Source organism: Lepidochelys olivacea (assembly GCF_965140295.1).
Source record: "Lepidochelys olivacea isolate rLepOli2 genome assembly, chromosome: 1".
NCBI classification, from domain to species: Eukaryota; Metazoa; Chordata; order Testudines; family Cheloniidae; genus Lepidochelys; species Lepidochelys olivacea.
In genome coordinates, this window is record NC_140411.1 from 324471213 (window position 1) to 324499134 (window position 27922).

A 27922-nucleotide genomic window follows, 5' to 3' on the forward strand; every position below is an offset into this window, starting at 1 on the left:
CATACAGAACTCTGTGTAGGGAGGGTCTGATGTTAGGGCCCAGAGCTCAGACACCCTCCTGGCCGAGGTTATCGCGACCAGAACTCCACCTTGTAAGAGAGGTAGCAACATGCTCCCTGCTCTAACAGTTCAAAGGGAGGGCCCATGAGCCTAGAAAGGACCAAGTTGAGGTCCCAGGCAGGGAAAGGCTGACGGATGTTAGGCTATAGCCTGTCGAGCCCTTTTAGGAATCGGCTGACCATGGTGTTAGCAAACACAGAGCAGCCCTGCGTGCCCAGGTGGAAGGCCGAGATGGTGCTAAGTGCACCCTTACCGAAGACAATGAGAGTCCCTCCAGCTTCAGATGGAGGAGGTAGTCCACAATGAGCGGCACTGAAGCTAGCATGAGGGCGAATGGTGCTGCGCTGACCAGACTGAAAAGCTCTTCCACTTGGCAAGGTATGCGGCTCTCGTTGAGGGTTTCCTACTGCCAAGGAGGACCAGTCTAACCTGGTCTGAACAGGAAAGCTCCAATGGATTTAACCATGGAGCTTCCACGCTGTGAGATGAAGCGACTGGAGGTTAGGGTGTTGGAGACGTCTGTGATCTTGTGTGAGAAGGTCTGGGAAGAGCGCAAGGTAATCGGGGTTCCCGCGGACATGTCTAGGAGAGATGTATACCAGTGCTGACAGGGCCAGGCCAGTGCTATCAGTATGACGTGGGCTCGATCTCTGCGGATCTTGAGAAGCACCTTGTGAACGAGTGGTATGGGTGGAAAGGCGTATAGGAGAGAACCTCCCCAGTGGAGGAAGAACGCATCCATGCTGGCACCCAGGCTGTGATTCGGGAAGAAGCAGAACTGCTGGCACTTCCTGTTGCGTCACGTGGCGAGAAGGTCTACCTGGGGAAAAACCCACCTCTGGAAGATTGGAATTGCGACATCCAGGCGAAGGGACCACTCGTGGCTGTGAAACGACATGCTGAGGTGGTCCTCTAGCTCGTTCTGTACCCCAGGGAGGTACGATGCCTGAAGGTGTATTGAATGTTCTACACAGAAGTCCCAAAGTATGAGGGCTTCCTGGCATATGGGAGAGGAGCATGAACCCTAGTTTGTTGATATAGAACATTGCTGTTGTATTGTCTGTCATGATTGATACACACATTGTCTGGTTAGGTATGGAAAGTCTGACATGCTAGGCACACTGCTCTCAGTTCTTTGACATTTATGTGGATATCCAGATCTGCTTGAGACCAGAGGTCTTGAGTCCTGTGGTATCCCAAATGAGCTCCCCAGCCAAAGTCTGACGCGACTATCACCGGTGACAGAGATGGCTGTGGTTTGGTAAAGGGAACCCTTGAGCACACCTCCTGAGCATCAATCCATCACAGAGGGGAGTCAAGGACCACGCGAGGCAGGGTCACGATCCTGTCCAAGCTGTCCCGGACTAGGCGATACACTGACACAAGCCACGACTGAAGCGGTCAAAGCCTGAGTCTGGCACGCTGCACCACGTAGGTACAGACAGCCATGTGTCCGAGAAGTTTCAGGCAGTTCCTCGCTGTATTGTTCAGGGCCTGAAACCTTGCCTCCAGAAGGTATGCCCTGGCTTGGGTCAAGTCCAGTACTGCCCCTATGAACTCTAGCCTCTGGATGGGAGACAGTCGATTTTGCTTAGTTTAGAAGTAGACCCAGGCTATCGAAGGTGGCTCTGATTAATCTGACCTGAGCTTTCATTTGGGTCCTGAAGTGGCCTTTGATCAGCCAGTCATCGAGATACAGAAATACCTGTACCTGGTGCCTTCGCAAGAACACGGCGACAACTGCCATGCACTTGGTGAAGACTCAAGGTGCTGCTGACAGGCTGAACGGGAGGATGGTAAATTGGTAGTGGGTACTGTTGACCACAATCTGAGGTACTTCCTGTGGGGTTGAGAAATTGCAATACGAAAATGTGCGTCCTTCAAGTCGAGGGCAGCATACCAGTCTGCTGGATCTAGTGAGGGGATGATGGAGGCCAAGGAGATCACGCGGAACCTGAGTTTCTTCACGAACTTGTTGAGTTCTCACAGGTCCAGGATAGACCTGAGGCCGCCTTTCGCTTTAGGTATTAGGAATAAAAGCCCTTGCCCCTGTGTTCCGGAGGAACCTCCTCCACTGCCCCTACCAATAGGAGCGACTGCACCTCCTGGATAAGGAGCTGCTCAGGAGAAGGGTCTATGAAGAGGGACGGGGAAAGAGGGTGGAAGGGCAGGAATGCACAGAATTAGATGGAGTATCCCCTGTCTACCGTGCGGAGCACCCAGCGGTCCAAAGTGATACAGGACCATGCACAGTAGAAAGGGAACAGTGGGGAGGAAAAAGTTAAGGTGGGGTAGATCCAATCTCTGATCTGGTGTGCCATCCTCGACTGCCCCTTCAAAAGGCGGTTTGGGTTGGCCAGAGCCCTGGCCTGAAGATGGGTGTTGTCTCCTCCTGCCACTCCTGTTCCTCCTCTGAGAGCCATCCTGGCGGTTTTGCTGATGAAATCTTGGAGGAGATTGCAGTCTGAAATGTCTCCACTTGAGGGTGGCTCATGAGTCTTTCAGACTGTGTAGTTTCTTGTCTGTCATTTCAGAAAAAAGCATCACACCCTCAAATGGGAGGTCCTGAATAGTTTGCTGGACCTCATAATGGAGCCCCGAGACTTGTAGCCAGGAGCCCCTTCTCATGGCCACCCCAGTAGCCATGACCCTAGTGGCGGCATCTGCACCGTCCAACGCAGCCTGGAGGGAAGCCCGGGAGAGTAGCTTCCCCTCCTCCACAAAGGCCGAGAACTCAGCTCGGGAGTCTGAAGGGAGGAGCTCCGTAAATTTGGCCATTGCTGCAGAGGTGTTAAAAGAGTACCTGCTGACGATGGCCTGCTGGCTCAAAATACGGAGCTGCAAACCCCATGTAGAAAAGACCTCTCCCCCGACAAGGTCTAGTCGCATAGCCTCCCTGTTTTTTGGAGAGGGTCCTTGGAAACCCTGCCTCTCACGCTGGTTAGCAGCATCCACAACAAGAGAGTCAGTAGGTGGATGAGAATACAAATGTTTGTACCCTTTGGAGGGCACGAAATAATGCCTCTCATTGCGCTTGGCAGTGGGCAGCAAGGAAGCTGGGATCTGCCACAGGTTCTTGGTGGTGTCCACAATAGTCTTAATAAGTGGTACGGCAATACAAGAAGGTTCTGAGGGGGCGAGGATGTCCACCATGGGATCAGCCTTGACCACATCCTCGGCCTTAATTCCCAGACCCTGAGCAGCCCTTCGCAGCAACTGCTGCGGCACCCTGTTGTCCTCAAGTGCCGGAACTATGTCTGTGCCCACCAATGCCTTGTCTGGCAACGATGAGGAGAAACACTTACAAGAAGCGGATGCTCCCTGCCATCTGCTCCCAGGGAGTCCAGCAATTCTCAGAGCAGCGTTGGTGCCAATGGAGTGCTCGCCAGCACTGGGGCTGTCGACACTGAACCTGGTGTTGACGCAGGCATCAGAAACACCGGTGGAACCGTTGATGGAACTGATGCCAAACCCCATGTCTGGGCCAATGAAGGTGGCAGGCCTGTCACCGGCATCGGCGCCAGGATCGTCAGTGCCTGTGCCATAGTCGGCATTGAGATCAGTGCCAGTGCCGAAGTCGGACGCCAAGGTCCGTGCCAGCAATGGCACCACAGCCAGAGGAGTTGGCATGTGGGCAGGCGCCGAGGTAAGCTGTGCAGTTGATGGCAGGATGAAGGTGGTTGAGGCCACAGAAGATGCAGCGGAGCACTGCCCTTGATTCCTTCCCTGGCTTTGGTGAAAGTCCCCGGGGGTCCAGAATGGCCACTGCAATGGCCATGCTTGGGGCTCTCTCCTGTCTTTCCCTGACTTCGATTTTCGCCTCCTACTCCTCCTAGATTGGTAGGAGTCAGACTGACTCTGAGGTCTCAGACTGAAGACCACGGAGGACTCAAGCCTCGGTGTCTTGAGCGTCGAGAGCTCGGGAAATGAGTAGGTTCTCTGTCTGAGTTGGCCAGTGCCGAAGGACATGGAGAGGGGGAGTGCCTGGACATCATTGCCGGCTTCCCTCTTGACTGCACCCGGAGGTGGGGTGGGACCACCAGTGCTGAAGGTTCCTCCCTCCTTGGGTGTGAGAACGGCACTGTAAGGTGCTGCAGGTCCTAAGCAGCTTCAAAAGCTTCCAACATCGGAGGGAGCTGTAGCTGCGGGCCCATAGGGACCAGTGACCATGTGGAGCCTAGACTCAACTGCCTCGCCTGGGCAGGAGTTGAGACTGCCCAGTAGGGGATCCGGAACTGTGGCCTGTCTGAGGTCTCACTTCTCTGGATTTAGCCGGAGATGATTGACTGTCTGACTTCTTTTTCTTCTGAGGCACCGGCGAGTGGGATCGGTGCCTGCTCTCCGCTGGACCTCAGGAGGTGCCGTGCCAGTGCCAAGCGTCCCGGTAAAGTCTTTTCTCGGCACTAAGCTGGAGTACGGTGCTGGGGCGCTCCACATCAAGGAGCACATGTTAGGAGCCAGGTCCCCTGAGCCTGGGTCCGATTGGGGGCATAGAGCTGCCTCCACGAGGATCACTTTAAGCCGCTGTTCCCTTTCTTTAAGGGTTCTAGGGCGGAACTCATGGCAGATCTTAGAGTGATCCTTTCGGTGACCCTCCCTTAGACACTGTTTAGCATGAGGAGTGTAGATCGCTCTTTGGCCTGCGCTTTGAGCAGGCCACAGAGTTTTTAAACCCTGGGGACTGCAGCATAACATAGCTCTGGGGAGTCAAAATGGGGGGGGACCCCTCAACAACTCTAATTACTAATAACTAAGGTAAACTATATACAAAGAACAGTAGAATGTGCTTGCTAAGCAAGGACTACGGGACATTCCAGCCAACCGTCACTGGCGATAAGAAGGAACTGAAAGAGTGGAGGGTTGGCAGGGCTCTATATTGAGCGCCATGAAGGTGGGACTCCAAGGGGTGCCCACACCAACCCGACAGATGCTGCTATGGGAAAAATCTTCTGGTCACCATGCGTGCGCGCACACCTGATTGGAATGGACATGAAAAAGCACTCAAAGAAGAATTAGGCATTACACTGTACCCTGAAGGGCACGATATTTGGAATCTATTGGGCTGCCAAAGGCAATGAATAGTCTGTATAATTATTTACATTTTAGGACAATATGCAATTTAAAACAGTTTCTACTCTGCAATTGGACATACAAGCCTAAGTAAACTAGAAATAAGGCACAGGATTTAGGGTTCTTAATAAAATATTTTAAATAACAGAAAACAGAACGTAAAAAAGCATTATGGTAAGTTCTCAGGGTATAGCATGTTGGATACATCAGTAAAGATACAAACAAGTTACTACTGTAAAAATTGAGAAAAAAAGTGAGAAACACTGTTACCCAGTAAAAAAAGTCAAAACAGTTAAATAAAACATTCAGCATGACTCTAGCAATTACTAAAAATTAAAACCCTTAACAAATCCCTTCAAGCCTCTACATACTCCATCCTATGTCTTCATCTAGTTTCATTCTACTTCCTTATTTGCTCCTTATGCTTTTTACCAAATACCTTGCTTTATTGATCCCTACACTTAGTTTTTCCTTTCTTGACTTTGTATCTTCTCTTATGTTACCACTTACACTTGGAAAACTCTCTCACTTTCTTTCCAGTAAACACCATCCTTCTATTTAGCAATCTCCTCAAAACTCCCTTCAGGAATCAATCATTCCTTGTTATACATAACAATAATCTCTCCTCACTCTCTCCCCTTCCTTCCCTGGTCCCTACAGCTTTTCCACATTTAGACGCTCATGAGTATCACTGGGCTGGGACAATCTTTTTAAATTTAGCCTCTCTTTTGGAGCTATTCCTTTTCATACAAGATTATTTATTCCAATAAACTTTTTTTAAACTGTTTTAGCCACACATTAAGTACAAAACAGACAAACTTTGAATTACAAAGCTAAAATTACAAAGATTTCTTTTGCTTGTTGCTGTTCTTGCTACTCACGTCTCTCTCTCTCTCTCAAAAAAATCTCATAATGGACATATAACCCCATAATTCACATAGTTTACTAGCATTTGGGGATTAAGAAACTAAGGCCTGGTCTACACGATGGGGTTAGATCAAATTTAGCCGTGTTAGGTCAATTAAAAAAAAATAATTGCGTCCACATAACCAACCCCATTCCGTCGACCTAAAGGGCTCTTAAAATTGACTTCTGTACTCCTCCCCGACGAGGGGAAAAGCGCTAAAATCGACCTTGCTGGGTCAAATTTGGGGTAGTGCAGATGCAAATTGACGGTATTTGCCTCCAGGAGCTATCCCAGAGTGCTCCATTGTGACCGCTCTGGACAGCACTTTGAACTCCGATGTACTAGTCAGGTACACAGGAAATGCCCAGGGAAATTTTGAATTTCATTTCCTGTTTGGTCAGCGTGGCAAACTCAGCAGCACAGGTGACCATGCAGTCCCCCCAGAATCGTAGAGCATAGACTGTTTCTACGCTCTCCCTATCATCTCCATCCCTGAGGCTATCATAGATTAGAAGGCGAAAAAAACGCACTCATGATTACATGTTTTCTGAGCTCATGCAGTCCTCCCGCACTGATAGGGCACAGCTTAATGCATGAAGGCATTCAGTGGCAGAGGCCAGGAAAGAATTGAGTGAGTGCGAAGAGCGGAGGCAGGACGCGATGCTGAGGCTAATGGGGGAGCAAACGGACATGAAGCAGCACCTGCTGGGGGAGCAAACGGACATGATGAAGCATCTGTTGGAGCTGCAGGAAAGCCAACAAGAGCACAGACCCCCCCTGCATCCACTGTATAACCACCTATTCTCCTCCCCATGTTCCATACTCTCCTCACGTGCGGGGAGGCTCCGGGCACCTAGCCACTCCACTCCAGAGGATGGCCCAAGCAACAGAAGGCTGTCACTCAAACAGTTTGATTTTTAGTGTGGCTACAATAAGCAACGTGGCCTTGTCCTTCCCACGCCACCTGGGCTACCTTGTCTATTATCTCATTTTTAAAAAAAATAATAATGAAGAAAGAATGCATGGTTTCAAAAAAATAGTTACTTTATTTCGAAGGGGAGGGGGTGGTTGGCTTACAGGGAATTAAAATCAACAAAGGGGGTGGGTTTGCATCAAGAAGAAATACATACAACTGTCACACTGAAGCCTGGCCAGTCATGAAACTGGTTTTCAAAGCCTCTCAGATGCACAGCATGCTTTGCTGTGCTCTTCTAATCACCCTGGTGTCTGGCTGCTCAAAATCGGACGCCAGGGGATTTGCCTCAACCTCCCACCCCGCCATAAACATCTCCCCCTTACTCTCACAGATATTATGGAGCACACAGCAAGCAACAATAACAATGGGAATGTTGGTTGTGCTGAGGTCTGACCTAGTCAGCCAACAGCGCCAGCGAGCTTTTAAACATCCAAAGGCACATTCTACCACCATTCTGCACTTACTCAGCCTATAGTTGAACTGCTCCTTACTGCTGTCCAGGCTTCATGAGCCAAGGGAGCAAGGGGTAGGCTGGGGTAGGTGCAACCGCGCGGTGATGCCGGCTGGGAGAGCAGCCTGAGGCAGAAGCCTCCAGCTCGCATGACATTCCAGGCAGGACTCAATCTCCATGAGACGAAAATCAAAGAAGAGAATGACCTGGAGTCTCTGTCTCCCATTTGGTGCTCTAAGAGGAGAATAGCCATGTCTGTCCAGGCGCCCGTCGACCTCACTGAGGTCTGCCAGGAGCACACAGGAGACATATGATGGTTATCAGTCCTACTGCACTATCTGCCGCAAAGGCAAGGAGCTGCTGCTGTGTAGCAATGCAGTACCTTGTCTGCCAGCAGCACCCAGAAGACGTACAGTGACAGTGAGGTGAGCAGGCTCCATGCTTGCTGTGGTATGGCATCTGCGCGGGTAACCCAGGAAAAAAGGCACAAAACGATTGTCTGCTGTTATTTTCATGGAGGGAGGGAGAGAGGGAGACCTGATGACATGTACCCAAAACGACTCGTGACAATGTTTTTGCCCCATCAGGCATTGGGAGTTTAACCCAGAATTCCAATGGGCAGCGGAGACTGCGGGAACACTGCTCTGTAAGTCGATGCTAGCCACGGTAGTGAGGATGCATTCCACCAATTTAATGTGCTTAGTGTGGACATACGCAATCGACTGGATGATTTAGTTGGGGATTGGTCCTGCTTTGAGCAGGGGGTTGGACTAGATGACTTCTTGAGGTCCCTTCCAACCCTGATATTCTATGACTGCATAAAATCGGTTTCTAAAAATTGACTTTTATAAAATCGACCTAATTTTGTAGTGTAGACATACCCCAAGAGGAGGGTCATATTGATTAATTTGGGGAACAATAAGAGTAGGTTTAATATGAACTTTGCTGTGCTCCAAATTGTTCTTCACTTCTCTCTCTACTATTCAGGTTAATAGTAACTGAAAAGAACAATTAAGTGAAGCAATAAATAATGAATTGCTCTAGGATTTCATAAAAAGGTAATTGTGTTCCTATTTCTTTTACCCCATTGTAAACTGTATCTTTAAAAAACTGGTCTAATATCAGGTTACATTAGTACCAAAAAACCAAATTGTTTAAGAAACAGTGCAAACATTCACTTACCCTGCAACAGTTCAGCTCCTCTGCTGTCAGTATGATTGTTCCACATTTCTTCCCTGGAATTCCTCTGAAAACAAACAGCAAATATATACCTCAGAATGATTTAATATTATTTAGCGAAAACTTCCCACGCCAGCAGCCAAAATTCCACAGACATGATTTTAAGTGTCTTATCATAAAGGAAAGCTTAAATAATTTGTATTTCATGGCTAGGAGGTATAAAGCCATTAATTAATATCTTCCATGAGACAGGCTACAGCTAACTCAAGCTGAACACTAGCATGTGCCATTGCTGGTCAGACTACTCAAAGAGGACTTGGCCTTCTTGTATTTTAAATAGTATAATTGGTACCTTAAAACGCAAGTGTTTGTCTCCCAACTGTGCTGTGCAAGGATTGGGGTTAAAGACATGAACAGGCTCAAAGAAAGTGAGAGAGTATCTTGGCAATGTGGTAAATGGAATTTTATTTATTTGATAAAATAATTAATTTAGAGCTATAAATTAGAGAAGAGATAGCAAAAAATCTTCAGATGCAACAGGATGGCCATTTCAACTCTTCTACCATGTGTGCTAAACAAAAGAGCTCCTGAGAAGTTGGAAAAAACTGCAATTCAACAGTTTCTTAAAAGGTGTACTGTTTCATGAGAAATTTGTTTGAACAAAACTCCAAAAACAATTTGGAAGATAATGAAATGCCTTTATTTTGTGACGTCTTACTACAAAGTGCTTAGTTATGTATAATTACTACCCTTATGTTAGCAGCAGTACCTATAAAATAACTTTTAATGCAACAAACTAAAAAAATTAGCAAGAGAGAAGAAATAATTAGGGCTGTCAAGTGATTAAAAAAATTAATTGTGAATAAGCGCACTGTTAAAAAATAATAGAATACCATTTATTTAGATATTTTTGATGTTTTCTACATTTTCAAATATATTGATTTCAATTACAACACCGAATAGAAAATGTACAGTGCTCACTTTCTATTTATTTTTTATTATAAATATTTGCACTGTAAAAAACAAAATAAATAGTATTTTTCAATTAACCTAATACAAGTATGTAGTGCAATCTCTTTATCATGAAAGTTGAACTTACAAATATACAATTATGCAAAAAAGGAACTGCATTCAAAAATAAAACAATGTAAAAACATTTGGTGCCTACAAGTCCACTCAGTCCTAATTCTTGTTCATCCAGTCCTGAAGACAAACAAGTTTGTTTACATTTACAGGAGATAATGGTGCCCTCTTATTTACAATGTCACCTGAAAGTGACACAGGCGTTCGCATGGCACTTTTGTAGCCGGCATTGCATGGTATTTACCTGCCAGATATGCTAAACATTTGTATGCCCCTTCATGCTTTGGCCACCATTCCAGAGGACATGCTTCCATGCTGACGATGCTCACGAAAAAATTAAAAGTGAGCTGTAGCTCACGAAAGCTTATGCTCAAATAAATTTGTTAGTCTCTACGGTGCCACAAGTACTCCTTTTCTTTTTGCGGATACAGACTAACATGGCTGCTACTCTGAAACCTTAATTAAATTTGTGACTCAACTCCCTGGGGGAGAATTATGTGTCTCCTGCTCTGTTTTACCCACATTCTGCCATATATTTCATGTTTTAGCAGTCTTGGATGATGACCCAGAACATGTTGTTGTTCATTTTAAGAACATTATCACTGCAGATTTGACAAAATGAAAAGAAGGTACCAATGTTAGATTTCTAAAGATAGCTATTGCAATTGACCGTAGGTTTAAAAAGCCAAAGTCTGAGAGGGACGAGATGTGGAGCATGTTTTGGAAGTTTTAAAAGAGCAACACTCCATTGTGGAAACCATAGAACCTGAACCACCAAAAAAGAAAATCAACCTTCTGTTGGTGGCATCTGACTCAGGTTATGAAAATGAACATGTGCTGGTCTGTGCTGCTTTGGATCATTATCGAGCGGAACTCGTCATCTGCATGGATGCATGTACTCTGGAATGGTGATTGAAGCATGAAGGGACATATGAATCTTCAGCATATCTGGCATGTAAATATCTTGTGACGCCGGCTACAACAATGTTATGCTAATGCCTGTTCTCACTTTCAGGTGACATTGTAAAACTAGAAGTGGGCAGCACTATCTCCCGCAAATATAACCAAAACTTGTTTGTCCGAGTGATCGGCTGAACAAAAAGTAGGACTGAGTGGACTTGTAGGCTCTAAAGTTTTACATTGTTTTGTTATTGAGTGCAGTTATGTAACAAAAAAAAAAATCTACATTTGTAAGTTGCACTTTCACAATAAAGAGATTGCACTGCAGTACTTGTATGAGGTGAATTGAAAAATGCTATTTTTTGTTTATAATTTTTACAGTGCAAATATTTGTAATAAAAATAATATGAAGTGAGCACTTTATTAATAATTTTCAATTGGAATTAAAACTGCGATTATTCGGGATTAATTTTTTGAGTTAATCGCGTGAGTTAACTGCGATTCATCGACATCCCTAGAAATAATATATTTTTTTTTATTGGGGGAAAGGTACAGAATAGATTCTTATACCAGAGAGCTATATTAATTAAGAATATAAAGGACAGACATCTTGTTTGACAGTAGCCAGTGCCAGATGGTTCAGAGGTAGGTGTAAATACTCAGCATTCACTTATTTGCACAATACTATACCATACATGGGTAATTTCTTTCTGACTCTTGCCTGTGATCAGTTTATACCATAAAACATGAGCCTTAATAGTCACTATTTTAATTTTATCCAAGCCAATAAATCTCAAGTGTCTCCTCCTCGTGGTACGGGGAGTGAAGATGTGGCAAAAAATGCACTGAGTCTCATCCAGACACAGAAAACAATGGATGTGGGTATCAGTCTCTGGTATGATCACCACACCTCTTGAAGGCCTTATGATGCCAAAAGGGACAAATAAACTATCGTATACTACTCTATGCAAACTACTTAAGGAAAAACCTAGTCTTGAGGACACAAATATAAAGTCTGATTTGCTCTTTGCAGTGGTGGCAGAGGAAGTGAGGCAGCTGGGAGGTAAATTCTCTTACTGGAGTACAGCAATGACATCACCTTTGTATGAGAACTGTCATGCCTCTCCAATGGACAAAGCTTTTCAACATAGTTCTGTAGATTGACATCACAGGCACCATATTCAATTAGTGGGAATGCCCCTATAATTCGCCATTTTACGGAAAAGATCATTTAGAAATGTCTTACAATGTTAAACTTTCATTGAAACCAGTTTTCATAACCCTCTCCTGTAAAACCAAGATCTCCAAGCAGCCTGAGTTTAACTAAACAGGCTTTGAAGGAAAGGAAATTTTTAAAAAGTAATCCTTGAAATACACACAGACCTTAAAATATCTTTTCATACCATGTGACAATATTTTAGGCTTGATACTTAAATATTTTTTGTAGGACAAGAAGTTCTGTATTCTAATGAAAAATTGGAAATCTGCCCTTTCTGCTGCATCACACAGTAACCAATTCTAGCCATCTTGGCTCAAGGAGGCATCTGATCTTAAATTTGTCATCAACCTGAGGCTGAAAATTGCCCATCCTGTATATCATTGTATTCTGAAGTGTGGATTCCACATTTGAGAGAAAAGGAATAAATTCTCTCTGGCACAGGAAACACACACACACACACACACACTCTGTCTCTTTTAGTTATATAATTGTACTAGTTTAAAAAACATTAATACAAAAATGTTTTAGTCAAAATTAATTAGCTCTTTGTAAAGTCAAAAAACTAATTATTTCCCCCCTCAGAATTTTCATTAATCCAGTTAATTCTCTCTAAAATGAATTTCATAAGTAGTAAAGGGTTCTGATTCTTGGAATATATCATCTTGCAAGATTCTCACTCCTGGGTTTGAGCATCTAATTTTGATATAGGTGAAACTGCCTAAACGTACTATTGTCTCTTAAGGGTGTGAGCCAACCTCTACTCCACACACTTCTTACCTGCACCTACAACTACTGGCTTGAACATTACAATTAGTTTGTGACTGACCTCCCTCAAATTAAGCCAATCACCATCTATTTGAAAAATCAGGCCTCAAAAGCAGAAATAATAAACTCAGTACATGTACATACATAACATAATCAGTAACTAATGAACAAATATACCACACTCCAAACTCTGAGGGGAGATGGGAGAGTGAGAATCTTGCAAGATTATATCTCTAATGAAACACAATGGAATCTAAGTCATTTTCTGTCCTCTGAAGATATCTGTGCAAAATTCTTACTCCTTGAAAGCAATGAGCTCAAGGATGTCCAAAGGAAAACATTATATAGTAACTACTAAAATGGCTGAAAGAACAAAGACAAATGCCATCAAGGAAAAAGGTTTTTGTGGGTTTTTTTGTTTGCCTTTTTTAAATAAGAGGTAAAAATTACCTCCCAAACACATCAGCCTTCACCAATAAAAAGCTGCGAAGATGTAGAACATGACCCAACCACCAGAAAAACCATTCCAAAAATCGTATCAACTCAGTGGAGGGACATGCTGAAGAAACAGAAATTCCAGAAAGTGCGAGTGACAGGACTCCCTTGGAAACAGAACTACAGAACTGCAAGATCAAAGCAGAAACACTCTGTATGGTCTTCAAGCGTGGTTAGAGAACTGGTGCATTCTCCCTTTAAGACAGGCACGGGGAATGACTCTCTTGTATTGGCCACCTCTGAGAGACAGACAGCAAGAGCAAGACAGCAGGTATGCCAACGCAGTGAGCTGGGCTGCTTAGGCCAGAATATGAATTTGTATATAAATGCTCTTGTAAATAAACCCTGTTTAGTTTACCCTATCCTGTGTGGATCTCCATTCCTGTGAGCAGTCTGAGCGAAGACAATACAGAGTCTTTAGAGATAGGGTACAAGCAGTACTGTCTAGTAGTGCTGGACAGATAATTGATTTTTCAGATTGGCCCACAAACTTTAAAAAAAAAAATCAAAAAATATTTTCTGTTCTGAAAATGTTTGGAATTTGTCAGCAAACTGGAAATCTGTTTCAGGCCAACAAATGTGTGTGTGTGTAGTCCAGTGGTTAAGGCACTTCCTGGGATATGGGAGACTCAGGTTTGAATCCCCTCTCTTTAGCAGGGACTTCAAACTCAAGTCCATTAGGACTTCCCCCTGCCAGATGGGCATCTTAACCATCAGGCTATAGTCTATTTTGCTCACAGTCCCTCCTAGTGAAACTGTTCACTGGGCCAGAGAGAACAATGCTATAACCAGAGATGCCATTTACAGAGGGCAGGGGGGCACCTGACACCCCCCCCCAGTTTCATACCAGAGGTCTGCTCGTGGTGCACACTGCAGTACCATGCAGCCAGGTCCCCTTCTCCAGGAGCTGGGGCTCTTCTGGTCAATTTCCTCTGCCATGCTAGCTCACCCACCCTACCCCGTTGTCTGCCTCCACCAATCACTAGCTGAGACTATACGGAGTGACAATCCTCCTAACCAATAGTAGCGAGGCAGTGAGCAGCGCCTCTGGGGGTGGAGCACGCAAAGAGGTCAGTCAGAGTGGGAGGGGGAGCATAGGGTACCCTGTGGTAGTGGTAAAAGCATAAGGTACCCCTTGGTGGGGGTGAGCAGGAGGAGAGGAACACAGGGGCCCCACTGGTGGTGGTGGGAGTATAGGGTACCCAATGGTGGGGGGGGAGAGAAGCAGATGGCCTCCAATGCTGGAGGGAGCACAGGGTCCCCCTTGATAGCAATGGGAAGGAGAGAGAGAGCACATGGCCACCAGTGGCAGGGGTGTTGGAACTTGGGGGGGGCCAGTAGGTTTGGAAAGAGGAGAAAGTCTCCAGGGGAAAGGAGAGGTGAGCGAACAGGTCTTTCCCCTGAGGGAGGGGCCAGTGAGCGTAGGAGCAGCAGCTGAGGGGGAACAGTCCCTGGGGCAAGGATCCTGAAGGAGGGGGAGCTGAAAAAGGGTGGAGGGCTAGGAACAGCTAAGTGGGTCTTGGGGGTCTGTTTGCCCTCAGAGGAGCAGGAAGCACCCTCACCTATCCCTGGGAAGAGACCAGTGACAGACCCTTCTGGTCCAGAAAAAATGGTTACCTACCTCTCGTAATTCAAGATGTTTTGCTCATGTCCATTCCAAGTAGGTGCACAGTCGCCAGAAGAAAAGAAGTACTTGTGGCACCTTAGAGACTAACCAATTTATCTGAGCATAAGCTTTCATGAGCTACAGCTCACTTCATCGGATGCCAGAAGGTTTTTCCCCTAACAGTACCTTTAGGGTTGGTTCAGGTGCCCTCTGGAGTCATGCCTTCATGAAGCTGCATATAGGGCCCTGCCCTGCCAACCTGCCACCTCTCCAGTTCCTTCTTGACAGATTACTCTGACAGAGGTGAAGGCGGGTGGGTCTTGAAATGGACATAAGCAACACATCTTGAAGAACAACAGTTATGAGTGGTAGGTAACTGTTTTTTCTTCTTTGAGTGCTTGCTCATGTCGATTCCAAGTAGGTGACTCCCAAGCTTTACTTAGGAGGCGGGGTTGGAGTTCATGGAATTGCTGACTGAAGCACCGCTTTGCCGAATGCTGCATTGTTCCTGGCATGCTGGGTAATGGCATAATGAGAAGTAAAAGTGCGGACCGAGGACCACATTGCCGTTCTACAGACATTCCTGGATTGGGACTTGGGCCAGGAAAGCCACCGAGGAAGACTGAGCCCTAGTGGAATGAGCAGTCAGCGTGGGGGCAGGTATCTTTGTTTGCCAGATCTTAGCATGCTTGGATGATCCATGATGATACCCTTTGGGAGGACACTGGGAGGCCCTTCATCCTGTCCACCACCACCTCCACAAACAGCTGGTTCAATTTACGAAACAGCTTTGTTTGCTCAATATAAAAAGCCAATGCATGCCAAATGTCCAGGGAATGGAGCCTCTGCTCCTGATTATTAGCGTGAGGCTTCAGGAAAAAAAACTGGGAGAAAGATGTCTAGGTTGGCATGAAAATGCAAGACGACCTGAGGGAGAAAGGCCAGGTGCGGTCAAAGTTGCACCTTATCCTTGTAAAAGATGGTATACAGAGGGTCAGATGCGAGGGCCTTGAGCTCGGATACTCTTCTAGCTGAAGTTATTGCAACCAGGAAAGCTACCTTCCATGATCCATAGAGCAGCGAGCATGTCGCCAAGGGCTTGAATGGAGGCCCCATCTGCCTTGGGGGCACCAGATTAAGGTCCCAAGCCAGGGTTGGTTGCCAATCCTGTGGGTACAGCATATCCAGTCCTTTAAAAAAACGCAGCACCATTGGGTTAGCAAAGGCCAAGCAGCCTGCCTCTCCTGGGTGGAATGCCGAAATGGCAGCCAGGTGAACCTTTATTGATGAGAGTGACAAGCTTGCTGCTTCAAATTTAGCAGGTAGTCCAAGATAAAGGGTGTTGAAGATTGCGTCAGAGAGGTATGGCTCTGCAAACACCAAATCGAGAATCTCTTCCACTTGGCTAAGTAGGTAGCCCTGGTGGATGATTTCCTACTGCCAAGGAGTATCTCCCTAATATGATCTGAGCATATGAGCTCTATTGGGTTTAACCATGCAGCTTCTAAGCCGTGAGGTGGAGAGATTCGAGATTTGGGATGCGGGAGCCGGCCACAATGCTGGGTGATCAGATCCGGAACTAAAGTAGGGCGATTAGGCTGTCCACTAATAACTCCAACAGGATGGTGTACCAATGCTGGCAGGACCAGGCTGGAACCATCAATATCACTGATTCTGCGGATCTCGAGGAGGACCTTGTGAACGAGCGGGATAGGTGGGAATGCGTAAAACAGGTGGTCCAGATGAACTGCACATCAGTATCAGAGAGCTGATGAAGCGACAGCTCTGCTGGAGACCAGAAGCCCTGAGTTCTGTGCTCTCTGAGGTGTGCTCCCCACCCTACTGCTGATGCATCAGTAACCAGACACAGCAAAGGGTGCTGTTTGGAGAAAGGGATGCCTGTGCACACCATTCACATGTCGACTCACCACTGAAGAGTCTTGAGAACCAGCAGTGAGAGTGTGACTACTCTGTCCAGACTCTGTCTGCCCAGTCAATACACTGATGCTAGCCAGGCCTGGAGAGATCTGAGCCTCGCGCGTTGCACTACATACATGCAAAATGTCATGTGCCAGAGGAGTTTTAAGCAATTCCTTGTAGTCCAGCAGCAGTCATGGGGTATTGCCTGAGGTCTTGTATAATGTTGTGCATAGCTTGAAAACGGGACTGTGGTACGAAAGCCTCGGCTTGCCTTGAGTCTAACACCACCCCTGTGAACTCTATTCTCCGAGTGGGGATTAGTCAACTTTTGCACATTCAGCAAGAGACCCAATCTGTTGAATGTGGACCTTATCAAATTGACCTGTTGTTCCACTTGCATCCTGGAACAGCCCTTGACCAACCAGTCGTCCAGGTATGGGAATACCTGAACGTGCCTTTTCCTCAGGAAGGCGGCTACAACTGACATGCATTTGGTGAATACCCAAGGGGCCGATGACAGGCCAAAAGGGAGGACTATGAAATTGTTAGTGAATGCTACAAAACTTAGGAACCTCCTGTAGGGCAGGATTATGGAAATGTGGAAGTATATGTCCTTCAAGTTGAGGGTGGCATACCAATCCCCTGGATCCAGGAATGGGATGACGGTGGCCAAAGAGACCATACAAAACTTTAGTTTCTTCATGAACCTGTTGAGGTTGCACAGACCTAGGATGGGTCTAACCACAGGTAATTTGGGACCACCCATCGTAGGAATGAGATAGACGGGCCAAAGAGAGTAGTAACAGATCCAGAATTTGCGTTGGTGTATCGCCCCCGGACACATCTTCAAAAAGTCTGCCTAGGACCTGGGGGTTGTCTTAACGATCCCGACCCCTGGCTGTTAGGGGTTTGAGACTGGTGATGCCAATGGCTTCTGCCCCTTCTTCTATAGAAGTCCCACCTAGAATGCCCCTGATATGGGTGCGGCATAGGCAGGAATTTAAAATGCTTGCGCTGTGTGGTGGGTGTGTGATGCCCCAGAGATTTGAGAGTGGCTTGAGAGTCTTAAGCTATTCAGCTTTGGGTCAGTTTTCTCTGAAAACAAGATGGAGCTCTCAAAAGGGAGATCCTGAATAGTCTGTTTAATCTCCTCCGGTAGGCCTGAAGCCAGGAGCAACAAAGCATTGCAATCCCCGAAGACATGGTGCGGTTTACTGAGTCTGCTGAGTACATTGAGGCCTGCAATGAGGTCTTGCCACAGCCTTGCCCTCGCCAACCAAGGCCAAGAACTCAGACTTGGAGTCTGCTGGCACAAACTCCTTAAATTTCAAATTTTAAATTGCGTCCCAGGATTAAAAATTATAGAAACTTGAGGATTCCCCGCTGGTTCACAAAGTGAAGCTAGAGCCCTCCAGTGGAATGCACCTTCCTCCAAAAGAGATCCAGCTTCTTTGTGTCCTTTGCCCGGGAAGTGGGTTCCTGTTACCCCGCCTCTCCCGCTCGTTGACCACCGCCGCCACCACCACCAAGTCCAGTGGGGGGCACATAAAGAGATATTCGTACACCCTTTTTAGGAGTTCCAGATGGGCTCAACTATCCGGTGGGCCATGAACCTATGTTCCCGCTACTGCCTCATCGGGGAAGGATGAGGAGGAAACCCGGGCCAGTACAGGGCCTTCTTGCCCGTCCGGTTCCTTGAAGCATTCCCAGTTATCTGTAACTGCGCCCATCTCGGTGCAGACTGTGGTGCCGACTGCAGTGCCAACAACTATGTCATCCACGGTGCTGGCAGCATTCTGGATGGCGCTCATCCATCTGATGCAACCAAGAAGGATTGAAAAGGAACCCTGGGATTGATGGTATGTCCACAGGGTCCAAAAGGGCTACTGCGCTGGCATCTGCCACTGCACTGGCCATGGCACGGGTGGAAAGGACTGTGCCATCTCCAGTCTCTGGGGATGTCTCTGCCCTCCGTGCCAGCTATACCTGGAGACATAGGGCTCCACCTCCAAATCTGCAGAGGAGTCCAAGCGCAGAGACGATGGTGGAGCGGTGCTGGACAGTGCTGGGGAGAGGGTGAGCAGAGACATGATTGCCAACTTGCTCCTGGGATGGCACCGGCAGTCTTTGCAGTGCTGGAGGCTTCAGGACTGATGACCTCTCATGCTGGTTGGGAGAGTGCAGGCCCGCCAGGGCTATCAGATCCCTGGCTGCCTCAAAGGTCTCTGGTGTGGAGGGGAGATCTAAGTCCTCCACTTGACCCTCTTCCACAGGTGGCGGCTCAACGGACCAGCGTGGGCCTGGAGTCAATGATGCTGGTGACCCCAGAGTCCTTTCTCAGTGCCACATCCCTGATCGAGGCTGGTGCGCTGCACACCAGTGCTGAAGAACCAGGTGCCGGATCCAGGGGCTTGACTCCGACTGCGGCCACAGGGCTGCCTCCATCAGCAATGGCTTCAGCCTGTGGTCACTCTCCTTCTTGCTGCCGGGGCAGAATCCTCTGCAGATTTTGCAACTATTCATTTGATGGGATTCCCCCAGGCACTTCAAGCAGGATGTGTGTGGGTTGCCTCTTGGCATCAGCTTCTGGCCAACCCCAGACGGCTTAAACCCCTGGGACCGGGGCATGCCCCGGCCCTAAGAATATGAAGGGAACCCCTGCTAACAAGGGGTTAAAAAAATACACTACACTATACTAAGAACTATTAACTATTTAAACTATTTACAGGTAGGAACTTAGAGTCCACTAGGGGATTGCTTGAAAATGAAAGAGAAGAGAACGCTCCAATGACTACTACTGGTGATAAGAAGGAACTGGAGAGGCGGCGGGTCGGCAGGACCCTATATGCGGCACCATGAAGGTGCGACTCCAGGGGGCACCTGAGCTGAGACATCGGGTACTACTAGGGGAAAAACCTTCCAGCAACTGTGCACATGGCACGCACACACCTACTTAGAATTGACATGAGCAAGCACTTGAAGGACCATCACGTTCATTAGTAGTTGCAGTTTCAAGGACAGGTATGCTTCAAATTCTGCTCAGAGGTGCTGAGCTCGTGGGGGATGAAGGATGTGCTTCTGGCCAACACAAATCAATCTGTACTCCACCAACATCCCATCCACCAGTTAAGTCCCCTTCAGCTACCACCAGTGGGCATCTCAACAGCTGACCTATGTTATAGTAGTGCCCAAAGACCTTAATCAGTATGAGTCCCCCATTGTGCTAGGCACCCTACAAACCATTAAGAAGATCCAGCTTCTGCCCCACAAATCTCAAACTACTCCTTACACTTCCATATGGCAGGCAGCCAAGTATTATTATTCCCCTTTTACTGCAATGGAAACTGAGACACAGTGTCCAAACATAGAATGGTACTTAAAACAAACAAACAAAAAACCATACATACCAACTCTAAATAATAAACAAGACTCAATTTTTTCCTCAACTTTAAAATGTGTAATTTTCTTGGTGTCTGGTTTTAAATATTCTCCTCTGAGAACTACAACTCAATCACTGTAGCGTTGTGTTTAAGAACCTTCTGGAAAGCAACTAACTTTTAAACAGAAGTGAAAGTGACTTGAAAGTGTCAGTTTCACTCCTGTTAAAAGTCAGTTTCTAGTCTTGTCATAAATATAAAGGGAAGGGTAAACCCCTTTGAAATCCCTCCTGGCCAGGGGAAGGCTCCTCTCCCCTGTAAAGGGTTAAGAAGCTAAAGGTAACCTCGCTGGCACCTGACCAAAATGACCAATGAGGACACAAGATACTTTCAAAAGCTGGGAGGAGGGAGAGAAACAAAGGGTCTGTGTCTGTCTGTATGCTGGTTTCTGCCAGGGATAGACCAGGAATGGAGCCTTAGAACTTTTAGTAAGTAATCTAGCTAGGTATGTGTTAGATTATGATTTCTTTAAATGGCTGAGAAAAGAATTGTGCTGAATAGAATAACTATTTCTGTCTGTGTATCTTTTTTCTAACTTAAGGTTTTGCCTAGAGGGGTTCTCTATGTTTTTGAATCTAATTACCCTGTAAGATATCTACCATCCTGATTTTACAGGGGGGATTTCTTTATTTCTATTTACTTCTATTTTTTATTAAAAGTCTTCTTGTAAAACACTGAATGCTTTTTCATTGTTCTCAGATCCAAGGGTTTGGGTCTGTGGTCACCTATGCAAATTGGTGAGGCTTTTTATCCAACATTTCCCAGGAAAGGGGGGTGCAAGTGTTGGGAGGATTGTTCATTGTTCTTAAGATCCAAGGGTCTGGGTCTGTAGTCACCTAGGCAAATTGGTGAGGCTTTTTACCAAACCTTGTCCAGGAAGTGGGGTGCAAGGTTTTGGGAAGTATTTTGGGGGGAAGGACGCGTCCAAACAGCTCTTCCCCAGTAACCAGTATTAGTTTGGTGGTGGTAGCGGCTAGTCCAAGGACAACGGGTGTAATATTTTGTACCTTGGGAAGTTTTGACCTAAGCTGGTAAAGATAAGCTTAGGAGGTTTTTCATGCAGGTCCCCACATCTGTACCCTAGAGTTCAGAGTGGGGGAGGAACCTTGACAAGTCTATTATTATTTATAGCGCCTAACACCCCTAGAGCCCCAGGCAGGTGCAGTATAAACTCACGTGGCCTTGCCCTTATAGGACGTTTCCAAAAGTTAAATGACGTATTCCAAGCTTGGTGAACCGCAAAAAGTAAGTAGACTAAATGATAGAAAGTAATCTAGATTTTTATACAATTGTTTTAATTATTGTATTCAAGAGTTAGTAACAGAGTAAAAATATACATTAATATTTTAAACCTAACCACTGTCCCGATTTTTAGTTCTTTGTCCTGCGTCCCGACCGATGCACGGTCGGAACGCCATTGGTCCCAATGTTGCAGCTTTGGACACTTTTTTTTTTTTTTTTTTTGCGCGCTTCCCCCATGTGTTCCGATATTTTGTGCGTTTCATCTGGTCACCCTACCAGTGTCCCTTAAGTGACTTGGCACAAGATGTCAGAACATATTAGTATTAAAGCTGAGTGGGTCTAATACAGGGCTTCTCAAACTGGGGGTTAGGACCCTTCAGGGGGTCGTGAGGTTATTACATGGGGGTCGCGAGTTGTCAGTCTCCACCCTAAACCCCACTTCGCCTCCAGCTTTATAACAGTGTTAAATATAAAAAAGTGTTTTTAATTTATGTGGGGAGGGGGGGGAATTCGCACTCAGAGACTTGCTGTGTGAAAGGGGTCACCAATACAAAAGTTTGAGAACCACTGGTCTAATAGTTATTTAATTTTCTTTATTTATATAGGAGTTAGATATAGTGCTCCTGTCAGCTAATTTCTAAGTTATTCTCTGCCAAAAAGCTAGAGAGTTTTCAGATGCCTCAGTAGCCCCTGGAATCATGATTAAAGTTGCCTCCCTGCCACCAAAGTCTGAAATGGTGACCATGGCTACAAGGTGTAGGTACGTGATGTGGATTCAAATCTTCTTTCTGCCTACTTCAGAGGAAGGATTTTAATTCACATATTCTGCCTCCCAGGTGAATGCCTTTATCACCAGGCTATAGAGGCACCCACTCTTTTTCTTTGGCCCAATTAATATTTAAGTATTTATACAAATTAGAACAGCTTCAGTAGGAGAGATTGAAAGTATCCCACCCTGGAATAGTCTATATTCTGGTGGCTAGGGCACTTATCTGGCAGGGGAGAGATCAAAGTTCAAGTCCCTGCTCCACAGTGGGGATTCAAAACCTCAATCTCCCCCATCCCAGGCAACTGACCTAACTCTCTCTCTCTCTCACACACACACCCCACCTCTCTTTCTCTCTCTCTCATTTTTGTCAAAGCTAACCCAGAAAACACTTTTCCCCAGCCAAAACTATTGTGTCACATTGACAAACACTTTCAGGTTGACTGAAACTGAACTCCAACCAACTATCACCCAAAAAGTTTTGCCCAGCTCTACTGTCTAGTGAATATCAAGACGGTCATTTCCATTTCAGAAGTACATTGAGAAGGATGGGATCTTTGACCGACCATTTACTAATTTGTATAAAGGTCTGCGGAGGTGATTTGCAGGGGTGTTTTGTAGACTGGTCAGATGGATAAACACTAGTGTGATGTGGTAATGTAACCACCATTCCTATATGTACATTGCTTCTTGGCAGAGAGGGAATGACTTCATCCTTCCCTGTTTGTTGATGTAGCACATTGCCCTGGTGTCATCAGTGAGTACTTGGACAGTGAGACCTCAGGAGGATAGAAAGGCATTCAGGCAAATTGTGTTTCTCTGAATTCTATTATGTTTATATACAGGCAGGCCTTCTATGGCGACCATTTCCCTTGAACTTTTAAATGGTGGGCTCCCCATCCCAGAGCGGAGGCATCTGTTATCATGGTCTTGGTGGGAGTGATAGAGAGAATGGAACTCTGCTGTGTATTTGGAATGGATCTGTCCACCAACGTTCAGAAGATAGGACTTCTGCAGGGGTGGTGACCAGTCGGTCTGTGCTGATATTATTTCTTGGGTATGTATACTGATTTTAAGCAGTGTTGCAGCAGCCAGAGGGAAAGTCTGGCACGCTGTATGACAGAGGTGTATGCTGCCATGTGTCTCAAAAGCTTGAGATGTGACCTCGCTGGGGTGGGGGCATGTGTGGAGCTTGTTGATGAGGTCTACTGTGATGTGACAGAATGCTGGGAATCAGCAACTGAACCAGCACTCTGCTCAATGTTGAGCCAATCAGGCCCTCAGGGAGGGCCTGATTAAGGGGAAAAGAAAAAAAAAAAAAAAAAGAGTTCCTGATTACCAGATAAGGCTGGGGCTGGGAAGCTAATGAGCTAATTATCCCATTAAGAAGGAGACTGGATAAAAGAGCACAGGAAGAAAGTGAAAGAAGGGAAGAAACAGGAGACACAGAAGAGAAAAAAGGCTAGAGGGCCTGACAAAAGGGAGTTCTCTGGAAGAAAACATTCCCCCTCCCCTTTTTGCAGAAGGGGGAGTACAGCTAGATAGCCTTGAAAATACTATGTGAAAGGTGGTGGAGTGAAACACAAACAAACTACACTGTGGTATCTACAAAAGGGAAGGTCTTTGAGCGGTCTCTGTGCAAAGCAAAGAGGACAGAGCCAGGAGACCCTGCACACACGGGAGCTTGTCCAGTATCCTGCCTTTATCCAAAGAAATGGAAAGCTTGATGGGCGAGCTGGTGTAAAGGTTCAGCAAGTCGGGAGATGGAGGAGATGGCTGGTTGAACAGCAGAAGGAAATTCAGAAGACCTTGAAGACGTTCCAGCAGCCCCACCACTTGGAAAGACAGTCCTTGTTTGTCTGGCAGGCTGAGCAACAAAAAAGCCTGCTGGAATTTATAAGACAATAATCCCAGGTGCATCAATAGCTACTACCAAGGGTACTGAGACCTGCAGCATGAATCAGCATTCAGGTGCCTGGGAGTAGGTGTGACCTTAAGAGCCCCTCAATGCCCACTGTCAGAGAGCCCACTATACGGTGAGTCATATCGGGCCTGACACACTGTTGGTATAATACGTACCCAAAAAAAGGTATCATATGTAAGCCAGTGATATGCCGGTCAGGAATATCACTGCGTGATGTATGTCTGGGTTGTGTACAAACAGATATGCATGTGTGCTAGAATGAGGCAGCAGTTAATGAAAAGTACGTTTACATATAAGGTAAACAAAGCAATCAAGCTAAGAAAAAGCAGAGGACACAGTTTAATGAGCACACCAGGGGACAGTCTGCACCCCCAAAAATTATTCCTGGCTCTTGAGACAAAGACAATGGACTTTGAAAAATATAAGAGGAACAAAAAGACATTGTAGTGATCCATCACTTCAAGAACAAAGGGGACAGTACCTGATGATTCTGTGGAAGCTGGATCCCTGGCCTGGAGATGCTGGTAACATGATATGAAAAAACTGCTTAGGCAAAGAATGTAATTTGCTAAGATTAAGTTTTAGTTGCCAGGAAGTGTCTTTTGTTTTGTTTGTAGCTATACCTGTCTCTTTTTCTGTTGCTTAGTATCACTTAAATCTCTGTTCATTATTAACAATCTTATCTTAGTTTTACTATAAACCAATTCCGTGCTGTTATATGAAGGGTGAGTCTTCAGCTAAACTAAAAGCTAGTGTGTGCTCTGTCTCTAACTTCTGTGAGTGTCCAGTAAGAGGGACTGCACACTGCAGAGAGATGTCCCTGGGGAACTTGGGACTGGGGTTCACTGATTGTTATCTGCAAGGCAAGGTTTAGACTGGCGCAGCTTTGAGGAGTTTCCAAAGCAAGCAGACAGACAGTCTGGTGTGTCGGGGAGCTGACACTCAGCATAGCAGCAGCCAAACTCTCATTTGCTAAGGCAGAGGGGTAAAACAGTGGCTTGTGGTTCTGGTTTCCTAGAGAAAAGCATCACAGTAGGCCTTTGCAAGATGGGCCCTGTGGATGACCCTAACAGGTTTTTGATCATTTTTGAGTAGGTGTGGTGGCAGAATGAGACGGGGAATATGGGCCCTACAGGGGAAGCTCAGGCAGTCTACATGGCTCTCAGTGACCAGCAGGTAGAGGATTATGAAGTGGTTAAGGCAGCCATCCTCAACCAGGTGGGGCTTTCAACAGAAAGAAATACCGGCAAAAAGTTTGAGACACAAGATAGCCTGGGAGATTATGGCCCAAGGCATTTGCTCAAAAACTGCCAGACTGGGCCTCTCACTGGCTGAGGTCAGACACCCAAGGTATGAGCGATATCATGGATACTGTCATATTTGAACAGTTCCTTCAGAGTCCCTGGAGAATACCCAAATATGGGTCAGGCAGCATCAAACTGGTTACCCCATATACAGCAGTTAAACTAACAAAAGAGTTTGTAGAGGAGGACATTCCCAGAGGGAGCTGGTAGTTTAAGGGGACTGACACAGGGAGGAAGACCAGCCAGCATACATCTGGAAAGGACACCAAGAAGAAGAAGGAGCAGCCTAGAGGAGCACCCATGGGGTCTCAGGCTATTGTGTTTACCAGCATGGGCAGCAGGAACATATAAAAAGAGCCTGCCCATAAATGGAGTGTGGGTTTACAGAAATCTGCGGTTGGGCCAGAACCCTGGGCAGGGAGAAGGAAGGAAGTTAACAACTTTTTCTGTGATGTTGGGAAAGAGATATCAAAGGGTCTGGTGAACCCTTCCTCCATCTGTTCACTAATCAGGCGGGAGTTGGTGAAACCCCATTGGCTAATTTACAGAGCAAGAGAGAAGCTTAAATGTATACATGGGGGTAAGAAATTTTGCCCTATGGCACAGAAAGTTTGGAGGAAGTTTAAATGGAAGTGGGTTGCCAAACCCAGCTGAGTTAGGCACAGACCGGAACCCCTTCCCATTAGGGAGGCAAAGGGGTGTCGCAATCCCAGAGGGAAGGTGTGAAACCCACAGTGAAAGGGAAAAAAAGGAGTTGTTAAATGTAAAAGGGTTGGAAAATAATAAACAGGAGAACATGTCAAAGAGAAAATAAAGAGAGGGGTGTGCCCAAGAGAAAGAAGAAAATAAAAGAAGGAAATAATCTCAGGGGATAAAGATAACCTGAGCTCATTAACAGAGGTTGAGCAGTTATCAGAACTCTCACCTACAGAATTCCAAAAGGAGGGATCCCAAGAGGTTCAGCGGGTTAGGGGAACAAGCAACCATGGGTAATCAGGAGGAGGAGGGGCACCAGCAGGTCCTTCCACTAAACAAAGAGGACAAGAACAAGGAGAGTCCCCCCGGGGTTGCCCCTGGTGTGAAGACCTGTGGGCTGAAGTGGAATTATGGGGGTAACCTCCACCAGTAAAATTTGATTTTGGTGGGTAAAGAATAGATGGGCCCTACATGGGGATCCTGGATGACCACCTTGGGAGCAAAGAAAGGCTGAAGTTGAGTAGCACTTCTGGTAAAGTGGGGACAGCATGGGGAAAGGAATACACTTCTGTCTGGCAAAGGGGGCAAGCGTGTGACAGAGTTGAACCAATTAGGTCCTCAGAGAGTGCCTGACTAAGGAGAGTTCTGATTATCAGATAAGGTTGTGGCTGGGAAGTTCATGAGCTAATTAGCTCATTAACAAGAAGACTGGATAAAAGAGCACAGGAAGGAAGTGAATTGGGAGGAGAAAAGGGATAGTGGGTGTTGACAAAATGGAGTTCTCAGGAAAGAGACACCTCCCCCACCTTCTGCAAAAGGAGTAATAAAGTTGGATAGCATTATAAATACTAAGACTTCATTACGAAGTAAAAGGTGGTGGAGTGAAACAGTAAACAAACAACAAGGTGGTATCTACAAAAAAAGGTCTCTGAGCAGTCAGTGTGAAGCAAAGAGGATGGGAAGAGGGTGACCCTATTACATGTGGTCTGAAAACAGTGAGATAGACTCCCAATCCACAAGGGTTTACCTATCAGAGCTCTGATTAACTCTGTAGACTAGATCAGCATCAGAATAATTTTGTATTGTAAGTGAAATCAATATATTTGAAAATGTGGAAAACATCCAAAAATATTTAAATAAATGGTATTCTATTATTGTTTAACAATGCGATTAATTGCAATTAGTTTTTTAAATCGCTTGACAGCCCTAATATTTAACAAATTATTTAACCAGATGGCTCACCACTAGCTTTATCACTGGTCCAGTTCTGGTCATTTTCTATCCTTAAGTAGGGTCTGGTTAATCAATTTTATTAAAATTCCAAAGTTGTACACCCCTGTTCACTGCTGCCAGAACAGACTGCTTTAAGGTTTCATGGATTCCAAAGCCAGAAGAGATCAATGTGATCATATAGTCTGACCTCCTATATAACACACACCACAGAACTTCCTCAAAATAATTCCTATTTGAACTAGGGCATATTTTATAGAAAAAACAAACATCCAATCTTGCTTTACAAATTGCCAGCGATAGAGACTACACCACAATCTCTGGTAAATTGTTCCAATTGTTAATTACCCTACAATTCTGCCTTTTCAACTCTACTATATCCATCTTGTAATGGGACCACTGTTAAGATTCTTTTTGTTTAAAAGCCCTTTTTTATTGTCCTTAAGCCTGCTGGCCATAAATTTCTCCTTCTGTCTCTTATATGTTTTTTCTTCATGTCCTTTGGTTTCTTGATTAATTTTGTTCCCAACATCTGAATCTTGTTCCCTCTTTTCACCTTCTCCTTTTGTCGTAAGTTAAATGCTCTTCTGACTACTTTAGCCAGCCTGTCCCCAAGAAAATTGGCTCCCCTTCTACTGAGATGGAGGCCATCCACACCATACTCCCCCTCTCCCATTAGAAGGTGGGCCAAT

At 45.9% G+C, this 27922-nt stretch overlaps 1 protein-coding gene across 3 annotated transcripts in view; it reads right to left on the minus strand.

Annotated features, from left to right (window-relative positions):
* CPNE8 (copine 8) overlaps positions 1–27922 on the minus strand; it is a 282884-nt gene that overhangs the window by 166767 nt on the left and 88195 nt on the right. For all 3 annotated transcript variants that reach the window (XM_084621135.1, XM_084621137.1, XM_084621136.1), the window contains one exon: positions 8647–8710. In XM_084621135.1, coding sequence (XP_084477261.1) covers positions 8647–8710 — 64 coding nt within the window. The remainder of the gene's footprint in view (positions 1–8646; positions 8711–27922) is intronic.